The sequence below is a fragment of the Pteropus vampyrus genome, unplaced genomic scaffold (assembly GCF_000151845.1).
Source record: "Pteropus vampyrus isolate Shadow unplaced genomic scaffold, Pvam_2.0 Scaffold10, whole genome shotgun sequence".
Taxonomy (NCBI): Eukaryota; Metazoa; Chordata; class Mammalia; order Chiroptera; family Pteropodidae; genus Pteropus; species Pteropus vampyrus.
The window spans coordinates 15,238,966-15,250,845 of record NW_011888791.1 but is presented as its reverse complement, the minus strand read 5'-3'; the positions used below and the strand labels follow the sequence as shown (position 1 = coordinate 15,250,845).

The following is an 11,880-nucleotide window of genomic DNA, read 5'->3' as shown; positions in this document are numbered from 1 at the left end:
TATCTATGGAAATCACTTTTAATTCTTGACCATATTCCACTAATGATAGCTGAATACTTATTTTTATTTTACAGATGAGAGGCTGAATCATTTGAAACTAGGTTTACAAATAGATTTCTCCTATTATGGTCCCAAGTGTTGCTAGTGTTATCAATTCTTCTGTCCTGTCCAGGGCATTCTAGATGAAGAGTTCTGGCATTCACCAAGGGCCAGAGCCACATATTTTTCTTTAGAGAGTCATGCTTCTGAGGAACGGTCAAATAAACACGAGGGCAACTGGGATTCAGAGTTTAGGAAATATAGCTGCTTAAGAATAGGTGTGGCATTAAGTGAAATTCAATAGCTGTTATATGCAATTATGTGCCATACTGCTAATTAACTCATCTTTTTCATGGATGATTACTATGTGTATCTTATGTAATGGTCTCACTATTTGCTAGTTAGTATTGTTTGTTGTGTTTGAAATTTAGGTGCCTAAATATAAGTTTTGTAATAAATTAATGAATACATTTAATTATGTATAAAATAATCATGACTAAAGCTATAAACTATTTAGAAAGATTTTTAAATAGCTTTTTCTCCTTTTCTAGAAATCTTTCTAAACCTCAGAAAATCTGCACAGCCTTCTAGCAACATCCACCAATTTTTACTGAGATGCCAGTTGTTAGTGACTTCCCAACTCTGCTTTAGCTTCTTTTTGGGTGACTAGCATGGTAAGAATGTTTAATGGGTTAGCAGGAATAAGTAATGCCTGTGTAAATAAGAAATTATTAGAATTCTAGTATTTATTCTGATTTTCAATATTTTACCAGATCCTAAATATAAAAACTTATTAATATCAACAGTAAAGTTCTAAACCTTTTATTCTTAGCATTTTGTTTAGCTACTGACCAATACCTTCTTTCGAAAGAATTGACTGCTACTGTAAATTCTTTTTCATAAGCAGGTGGTGACAAAAAATATATCAGATAAATCCTTTCAATAGATATGTCTCCAAAACGTTCTACAATTTAAAAATGGGGGTTAGTTTAATTTTAAAAAGTAATTTAAATATAACACTAAATATGAGATTAATGGAACTAGTTGTGTTCAAGTTTTAATATATCATTGTATTCTTTAAAACTTTTTTTCTTTTCCTGACTTCAAAAGAAATAGCCATTATAAAAAAATGAAAAAAAAAATACAGAAAAGAAAATAAATCACTAGTAATTGCTCCACCTAGATATAATCTCTATTTATATTTTGGAGCCTATCTTTCTAGTTTTGCTTTTCCCTAGCAACTATAATTATTTTTTATTTTAGTTCTTGTACTAGCCTCTTCAGATAAAGTGTATAAGGAATCTTACAGAATAGAGATCTAATAATTGGTATACAGTGTAACTTACCTTCCCTTCTACCCTCTCTTTTGATAGAAACTACTTCTTTTTTTGGTCATATCTGGACTTGGTATACAGAGAGTTAGTGACTAAAGAAAAACATATCTATATTTTTAACAGAATAAAAGAAACCATAGGAAAACCACAAATTTTCAGATAAACATTTTAATTAAATTACCACACAAATCAAGCAAAGCTGTATATACACATGCAACTATTTATAAATATGTAAACATATGTACAAGGACTAGAAAGGAATATAGAGAAAAAATATGTGTTAGGGTATTGGAGTTATGTTTCTTTTTCCTTATTTTGTAATATACTCAACAAAACATTACACTGGGGTAGGATTATTTCAGTGCTAGAGAATCTTATATAAATGTATTTGTTCAAGAGCTTCTCTGTCAATATCCTTTTCTGGATACACATCATAGTTCAGTGGTACTTCTTCAACCCAGGGAGATAACTGTATATTAATCTGGAAAAAAAAGATTATAAACAAACATGAAAACTGCAGAATAATCCTATTCTCTGGAAGACATCATGACTAAGTGTCAAGCACAACATTTTTATTACAATAAGCAGGATTAAGTGCTACATGGTGCCACATGAACAATTCTTTGTTGTACTAAATGGTCTGTTGAATCAGGGACTTAATTTTCTCTGATTTTGGAACTTAAAAGAATAAAGAAAATACAGAATAGAATAATTGTTTTAATGTAAATATTTTAATAATTATCATTTGGTTTAAACAATAAAAGACTAAAACAACAATGGGAATACACAGAGAACACAGAAAAACTGCTCATATATACATAGTGCCGGTACTAAGGGGTTACATGAATGGGGCTAATCACTCTCCATAACCTTCATTAGGCCCTTCCCTTCACATTGCAAACCTGAGTTATAATGACACAGAAATTCTGGAGCCACCAATGGATATATATCTGGTTAAAGAAGTTTCACTGAACAGGGCAGCAATAAAGTTATTCAAGAATTTATGTATAGGGACGCTTTCATAAATATTAATTTCCGATGGTTATCTAGACAAATTTATGTATTTAGTGTAAAAGTTGTTATTTTGGTAGGTAAAAAAAAAATCACTAGATTCTGTCAAGATGGTGGACTGGATAAAAGCTGGGTTCGCGTCCTTCCATGATCATGTTAAAACTATATCCATATTATAAAACAAACAACTTGGAGAATCACCTGAAGTCTAGCTGATCATAACACACACGTCTGAGGGTATAAAGAAAAAGCCACATCAATCTGGTAGAGGGGGTGGAGACGTGAAGCAGGTTCATCCTGCACCCGCATCTGGCGGTTGAGCAGCGGGAGGGAGTGTGTGGTTATAGAAGCCCCCCTGAAGGATCAAGGGGCCCTTGTCCCACACAGGCGTTGCCCAACCCAGGTTCCAGTCCTGGGAAGAGAATGTCCCATAAAACCTGACAGTAAAAACCAGTGAGGACTCTCGTCATTTGGGTGAGATGGAAAACACCTGAAAACCCAGACGTCCTGTTAAAGGGCCTGCAAATAGACTCACTCGCTCGTAGACACTCACTCGGGGCTCTGGTGGAGGGTCAGCAGATCAGGAGGCACGAGAGACATGGGGAAAGACTGAGATATGTGGTGCCGTGTAAAGGCTGGAGGGAAAGCCACCATTAATCCTTTGTCGGGCCCCCCTCCAGGGCAGTCTACAGGTGGGTGCCATCTTGCTTGTACTGAACCCTCCCCCAGTGAGGACGATTCTGAAGCGCATTGGCCGGGTGAGATCGCCCCACTCCACCAGGTGTCTCCCTGGGGCCCCACCCCACCCAGCCCACAGATTGCCCTAGGAGGCTTGTTGCTGGGCAGCCAGCCCCACCCCATGGCTTTCCCGGGCTGCATATTTACTGGCAGGCAGCAGTCCTCAGCTCTCGTAGCCGCTACACAGCCCACACATTTCAAGGGGGACTTTTGGTGTCGAGCCACTGGTGCCAGCCTGAATTGCAATATCTTCTGGGCAGATCATGGGGGTCTGAGGGCCTGAGAAGAACAGTGGCTGGCTTTGCTGCAATCTGAGGCTTTTATAGGAAGCCGCAGATTCATCACTGGCATGAAACCTGACTCTTCATTGGCCGGGTGAAATTCGTTGGCTTTACCCAGGTGACTCCGTGGGTCTCCGCCCACCCAACTCACATACCACTCAATGGCTCTTCCAGCTGCAGAGTCATATAGGCAGTTGGCAGGCAGCCCCAAGCCTTGAGATGCACTGGTCCTTTTGCTAAGCCGCCCGAGACCCAGTACTTGGGAAAACCGACCTTGGCTCACAGGGTGCTCTTTCACATTTGCCTGCAGATCCAGCATAGGAAGCAAGCATCCACAGATTGCTTTGTAGCTCTTATTGGGTAGTCCCGAGCAATCAAAGGCAGAGGCTGAACTTGGCCTACACAGGAGCCCCTCGCAAAGGGCCACAGACCCAACGCACCTGAAGGCTAGCGTCAGACCACAACAGAACATCACCTGACTAACCCCACAAGCAGCACATGCAAAGGGTGGCCTCAACAGGTACAGGAGACCACTGGGATGAATCCCACTCCGTGGGGTCAGCCCCCAGTAGCAGCTCATACTTTGTGTGTGTGGCCAGTCCTCACAGCCAGTCAGCCAAGAGCCAGTTCCATCCACTGACATGCTAACAGCAATTAAGGCTTAGCTGCGACAGGAGAACACACATAACTACACTAGGAACACACTCAGAACCCCTGACGCAGGTGATCAGGGAGACTGTGCCACTGGGCCACACAGGATACCTACTACATGAGGCTACGTGGCCAAGCCTGGGTCATAACAAATCTTCCTAATACATTGGAACAAACACAGAGAGGCAATGAAAATGAAAAAAAAAAAAAACAAACAAAACCAAAGAAATATGCCATAAATGAAACAACAGGAAAAAATTCCAGAAAAAAACTAAATGAAATGAAGGCAAGAAACCTCCCAGAAACAGAGTTCAGAACATTGGTTATAAGGATGCTCAGTGAACTTCAGGGGAGAACATATGATTTCAGTGAGGACTTCAATGGAGAGATAGTAAGTATAAAAAAGGAGAGAGAAACCGTAAAGAAGAATAGTGAGAAATGAAGATACAATAACTGAAATGAAGAATACACTAGAAGGAATTAACAGTAGATTAGATGAAGTGGAGGACCGAATCAGCAAGTTGGAAGACAAGGTAGCAGAAAACACCCAATTAGAATAGCAAAAAGAATAAAAAAAAATGAGTTAAGTTTAAAAGACCTCTGAGACAACAGTGAACATACCAACATCTACATCATAAGGGTACCAGAAGAAGAGAGAAAGCAAGGAATTGAGAACCTATTTGAAGAAATAATGACAGAAAATTTCCCTAACCTGGCAAAGGAAACAGACATACAAGTCCAGGAAGTGAAAAGAGTTCAAACAAGAGGAACCCAAACAGACCCACATCAAGACGCATCATCAGTAAAATGCCAAAGGTTGGAGAAAATCCTAAAAGCAACAAGAGAAAGGCAGCCAGTTACTTACAAGGGTACTCCCATAAGAATGTCAACTGACTTTTCAAAGAAACTTTGCAGGCCAGAAGGGATTGGCATGAAATATTCCAAGTCATGAAAAATGAGAACCTACAACTGAGACTACTCTACCGAGCAAGGCTATCAATTAAAATTGAAGGTGAGCTAAAGAGCTTCCCAGACAGGAAAAAACTAAAGGAATTCATCACCAACAAGCCAGAATTACAAGAAATGTTAAGGGGACTTCTGTAAAAAGAAGGCAGAAAAAACCCCATAAATACAAATAATAAAATGGCAATAACTATGCACCTATCAATAATCACTTTAAATGTAAATGGGTTAAATGCTCCAATCAAAAGACAAAGGATAGCTGAATGATTAAGAAAACAAGATTCATACACATGTTGTCTACAAGAGATCCACATCAGATCAAATGACACATACAGACTGAAAGTAAAGAGATGGAAAAAGATATTTCATGCAAATGGAAATGAAAAACAACCTAGGGTAGCAATACTTATATCAGACAAAATAGATTTTAAAACAAAAGCTAGAATAAGAGACAAAGCAGGGCATTACATAGTGAAAAAAGGATCAATATAACAAAAGAACATAATCTTAGAAAAGATATATGCACCTAACATAGGAGCACCCATATATACAAAGCAATTATTGACCAATATAAAGGGAGAGACTGACAGTAATATTTTCATAGTAGGAGACTTTAACACCCCATGAATACTAATGGACAGATCCTCCAGACAGAAAATCAATAAAGATATAGCAGCCTTAAATGACATACTAAACCAGATGGATGTAATTGATATTTTCAGTGTTTCACCCCAAAGCAGCAGAATATACATTCTTCTCAAGTGCACATGGAACATTTTCAAGGATAGACCACATATTAGGCCACAAAACAAGACTCAATAAATTTAAGATTGAACTCCTATCAAGTGTCTTCTTCGACCACAGTGATATGAAAGTAGAAATCAACTAACAAGAAAAAACCTAGAAAATACACAAACAATGAATGAGTTAATGAGATCAAGGAAGAAATCAAAAGATACCTAGAAACAAATGAAAATGAAAACACAACGACTCAAAATCTATGGAACATAGCAAAAGCAGTCCTAAGAGGAAAATTCATAGCAATACAGGCCTACCTAAGAAACAAGAAAAAATCTCAAACAGTCTGACCTTATACTTGAACCAGAAAAAGAACAGCAAACAAAACCCCGAGTAGGAAGAAGGAAATAATAAAGATCAGAGTAGAAATAAATGAGTCTAGAAAAATACAAAAGATCAATGAAACCAAGAGATGGTTCCTTGAAAGGATAAACAAGATTGATAAACCTCTAACCAGACTCATTCAAAAAAAAAAAAACAAGAGGACCCAAATAAATAAAATCAGAAATGAAAGAGAAGTAACTATAGACTCCACAGAAATACAAAGGATTATAAGGAACTACGAGCAAATATATGCTAACAAACTGATAATCTAGAAGAAATGGATACATCCCTAGAAACATACAATCTCCCAAGACTGAGTCAAGAAGAAAGAGAAAATCTGAACCGAACGATTATCATCAATGAAATCAAATCAGTAATCCAAAAACTTCCAAAAAACAAAAGTCCTGGACTGGATGGCTTCACAAGTGAATTTTACTAAATATTCAAAAAAGAATTAATACCTATTCTTCTCAAACTATTCCAAAAAATTCAAGAGGAGGGAAGGCTTACTAACTCTTATTATGAATCTACCATTACCCTGATTCCGAAACCAGACAAAGACAGTACAGAAAAAGAAAACTATAGGCCAACATCTCCAAATGATGCAAAAATCCTCAACAAAATATTAGCAAACTGAATTCAGTAATATATTAAAAAATATCATATACCATGATCAAGTTGGATTTATTCCTGGGATGCAAGTTTGGTTTAATATCTGCAAATCAATTAATGTGATACACCACATTAACAAATTGAAAGATAAAAATCATATGATCATATCAATAGATGCAAAAAAAAAACCATTCAACAAAATCCAGCATCTATTTATGATAAAAACTCTCAGCAAAGTGGAACTAGAAGGAATATACCTCAACGTAATAAAGACCACATATGACAAACTTATAGCTAACATTATACTCAATGGGGAAAAGCTAAAGTGTTTTACTTACAATCAGAGACAAGACAAGGATGCCCACTTTCACCACTTCTATTCAACATAGTATTAAAAGTCCTAGCTATAGCAATCAGACAAGAAAGAGAAATAAAAGGCAACTAACTTGAAAATGAAGAATTAAAACTGTCATTATTTGGAGATGACATGATACTCTTTATAGAGAACTCTAAAGATTCCACCAAAAAACTGTTAGAACTGATCAATGAATTCAGTAAAGTAACAGGATACAAAATTAATATTCAAAAGTTGGTTGCATTTTATATACCAATGATGAACTTTCAGAAAGAGAAATTAAGAAAACAATTCCATTTACAACTACATCAAAAACAATAAAACACCTAGGAATCAAATTAACCAAAGAAGTAAAAGACCTGTTCTCAGAAAACGACAAGTCATTGAAAAGAGAAAATGAAGAAGATACAAATAAATGGAAGCATATTCTATGCTTATGGGTAGGAAGAATCAACATCATTAAAATGGTCATACTACTCAAAGCAATCTATAGATTGAATGCAATCCCTATCAAAACACCAATGGCATTTTTCAGAGAACTAGAACAAATAATCCAAAACCTCATAAGGAACCATAAGAGATCCTGAATAGCCATGGCAATCTTGAGAAAAAAGAACAAAGCTAAAAGTATCACTGTACTAATATAGTAGAGTTATACTACAAAGCTATAGTAATCAAAATTGCATGGTACTGGCATAAACACAAATGCACAGATTAGTGGAACAGAACAGAGAGCACAGAAATTAATCCATGCCTACGTGGCCATTTACTCTATGACAAAGGAGGCAAGAATATACAATGGGGTAAAGATGGTCTCTTCACAAAATGGTATTGGGAAAACTGAACAGATACATTCAAAAAAATGAAATTGGACCACCTTCTTAAACCATATAAAAGAATAAACTAAAAATGGATTAAAGACTTATATGTAAGACCTCAAACCATAAAACTTCTAGAAGAATACACAGGCAGGAAACTTTCTGATATTGCTATTAGCAATTTTTTTTTTTCTGATATATCTCCTTGGACAAGGGAAACAAAAGAATAAATAAACAATGGAACTACATCAAACTAAAAAGTTTTTGCACGACAAAGGAAACCATCAACAAAACAAAAAGACAACCTACTGAATGAGAAGATAGTTGCCTACGATACATCTGACAAGGGGTTAATAACCAAAATTGATAAAGAACTCATATAACTCAACGACAACAACAAAAACAAACAATCCAATTAAAAAATGTGCAGAAGACCTGAATAGGTATTTCTCCAAAGAGGACATACAGATGGTCAATAGACATATGAAAATATGCTCATGGTCATTAATCATCAGAGAAATGCAAATTAAAACCATAATGAGATATTGTCTCACACTTGTCAGATTGGCTATCATCAATAAATCAAAAAACAACAAATGTTGGCGAGGATGTGGAGAAAAGGGAACCTCCGTACACTATTGGTAGGATTGCAAATTGGTACAGCCACTCTGGAAAATAGGTTAGAGGTTCCTCAAAAACTTAAAAATAGAACTACCTTTTAACCCAGCAGTTGCACTTCTGGGTATTTATCCAAAGAAAAACAAAACTGTAGTTCGTAAAGATCTGTGCACCCCTATGTTCACGGCAGCACTCTTCACAATAGCCGAGATATGGAAGCAATCTAAGTGCCCATAAATAGACAACTGGATATAGAAATTATGGTACATAATATAAAATGGAATACTACTCAGCTATTAAAAAAATAAAATCCTACCATTTGCAATGATATGGATGAACCTAGAGGTTATTATGCTGAGTGAAATAAGTCAGACAGAGAAAGAGAAATACCATATGATTTCACTTATATGCAGAATCTAAGGAACAAAAGAAACGAACAAACTAAAACAGACTCACAGATACAGAGAACAAACTGATGGCTGCTGGATAGGAGGGATTTGGGGGGGCTGTGTGAAAAAGAGGAAGGGATAAAGAAGTACAAATTAGTAGTTAGAAAACAGTCATGGGGATTCAGAGGATAGCATAGGGTATATAGTCAATATTATTGTAAGGATTGTATATAGCACCAAATGAGTGATAGAGTAATCAGGAGGATCACTTCATGGATTGTTTAAATGTCTAACTTTTTAAAATTAAAAAATATATGTATATATTAAAAAGTCAATAAATCAATAAATCTCTAAAAAATCACTGAATTATTTCAATATATAGAAATTATAAATCAGAGACCACAGTTAAAAATTTTATTTATTTTTAAATTAGAGTTGACATTCAATATTACTTTATATTAGTTTCAGGTGTACAGCATAGTGGTTAGACATTTAAATAATTTACAAAGTGATCCTCCTGATTAGTTTAGTGCCCACCTGGCACTCTATGTAGTTATTACAATATTAGTGACTATATTCCTTATGCTGTACTTTAAATCCCCGTGACTATTTTGTAACTACTAATTTGTACTTCTTCATTCCTTCACCTTTTTCATACAGCCCCCCAATCCTGCTCTAGTCTGGCAACTATCAGTTTGTTCTCTGTTATCTAAGTCTGTTTCTGTTTTCTTTCTTTATTTCTTTTGTTTTTTAGATTACACATATAAGTGAGATCATATGGTATTTGTCTTTCTCTGACTTATTTCATGCAGCATAATATACTCTATGTCCATACATGGTAAGAGTTCATTTTTTAGGGCCCAGTAATACTCCATTACATATATGTAATATATCTTTTTTATCCAATCACAGAGACCACATATTTTAAAAGAAATGTATTTATGAGTATGGAAAAGTATGGTAGGATCATACTACTCATGGGGTGGCAATCTCACAGGAAAGAATTAAGTGTGTGTGGGGGCAACTGGGAAGACTAACTCCTTTATGCATCTCTGGATTATTTCCCTTTTTATGGCAAACAAATTACTTTTGTAATTTAGATGACTGACATTTTTTTAAAGAAGGTATTATTGATAATTGTTTAGTTTTTTTAAAGGAAGAAATAGATAACAAATTTGGCAGTGCTTATATATAAGGAAAGCACTACTAAAATGATAATTATTAAGAAATATAACAGTATCTTTCATCTGTATCTCAAAGAGCTTTATAAATACTAACTAACCTTTATATAAGAGTCATTTATTGGGTTGCACTTTATTATTAAATTTTATGTGGAGAATCTAAGGAACAAAGATGTGGTTTGTGTTAGGTTCCAAACTCTGCATGTGGGCTTCCAGTCTACTTATTTGATTCTGGAACTTTGAACAATTCTGTTTCTTTTGTCCTATGGGAAAAAGTTATGATGTGGGTTTTCAAAGCTTCTTACATTTAAAAGCATTTGTTAACCTAAAACTGTAACCCCACAGTTGGAAAAACTGGGTGGAGAAACAAAGGAATATGTATCAAGAATTACAATTTCAGATCTCCTGAGGCCAATTAACAAAACACAAAGCAGTTCTTAAGCCATTAAGATCTTGCTATTCTTTCTATCATCTGTCACTATATTCAGACAGAATATTTCTGGAATATTTAACAGCTACCAGAAAAAAAGCAGGAGAAAAGTTTTGACAATAAAAATATGGGAAATAAGCTTAACGTACCTGAAGACCTGAGAGAGACTCTTCAAGACTTGGTACTGTCACTAATAATGATCCTTGTTTCCTTACATTATGGCTGATATATTCCCAGGCTCTAAAACATATTAGAAACTTTATATGTTAGGTTTTACCAGACACTGAAAATTCTTTAAGAATGAAGATGACAAAAGAAAATGCAGCACAGGTGGTGTCTAGAAATCCAGATGGGCAAAAATGTTTGCCTGCAGGAAATAGGACTGCAGCAGCTTACTAGAAATTGGTAAATTCTTCAGCTTCTGAAGGGGTGTTGGTAAAATTGTAAAGTTACAGTATTGAAGAGATTTAACAAGATGGTGATTCGGGTTACTACAAGGTATTGCGAATTAGGCCAAAACTCAATTTTAGAACTGATACAGAAGTCAAAGCTGGATCGGCAGTCAAAGTCCCTTAAATTCTTTATGAAGTGTATTAAAATTGGTTCCATGAACTGGATTTCTACGCTGAGTCTTGAGAGTATACCCCACTCCTAGGGAGCAATAGCTAAGCAAAGCAGGGATATGCATCCCCTGTAGTGGGGCAGATGGGCAACAGTGTCATCTGTACTTATTTTAGTTATAGCAATGGTTAATAAGTTCAGTACATTCTGGAATTCATTAGGCAAAATGATACAAATGTTCTTTTTCTCGGGCTAGATCTAAAATCACATAGAAATGTTTGATAATAAATGTCACTGTGTTTGGGCTAGAGTTGTTTGTTGTTTTGATGTGGTTCCTTAAAAATGACACATTTTACAAATTAATACGAATGCCAAATGTATTGGCATGGTTAAGCGTGGCTCTCAAAATAGCACTTGCAGTTTCTGGTAAGCTGTCATTGTAATAGTTATATTTGTTTCACTACCGAAAAAATACATTGAGGCACCTTTTAAGCTAACAATTAGTCTACAATCTGGGTGTTACTCTGTAATGAGATTTAACTTATAGCTGAAGCCTGAGCCTTTCCTGAGTACACATTTTCTATTATGATATATTTCTGTTTTCCCATATACTAACTCCTATATTAGTATCATTCCACTTGTCCTTACATTTTGGCTGAGCTTTGGTTATATGATTAGCTTTTGGTTGAACTAGTTTCTTTTTAAACTATTTAAATTGTTAATTCCATAGTGACCTTAACCTAACAGAATGGGTATGTGTGTGTGTGTGTGTGTGTG

General features: G+C 35.6%; 1 protein-coding gene across 3 annotated transcripts in view; it reads right to left on the bottom strand.

The window, feature by feature from the left end:
- Nucleotides 1-1,525: 1,525 nt before the first annotated feature.
- The window catches only part of LOC105303240, a 33,180-nt gene continuing 22,825 nt past the window's right edge, over nt 1,526-11,880 (bottom strand). For all 3 annotated transcript variants that reach the window (XM_023522368.1, XM_011376733.2, XM_011376751.2), the window contains 2 exons: nt 10,692-10,782; nt 1,526-1,854 (listed from right to left, as the gene is read on the bottom strand). In XM_023522368.1, the coding sequence (XP_023378136.1) occupies nt 1,738-1,854; nt 10,692-10,782 (208 nt within the window). In that variant the 3' untranslated portion in view covers nt 1,526-1,737. The remainder of the gene's footprint in view (nt 1,855-10,691; nt 10,783-11,880) is intronic.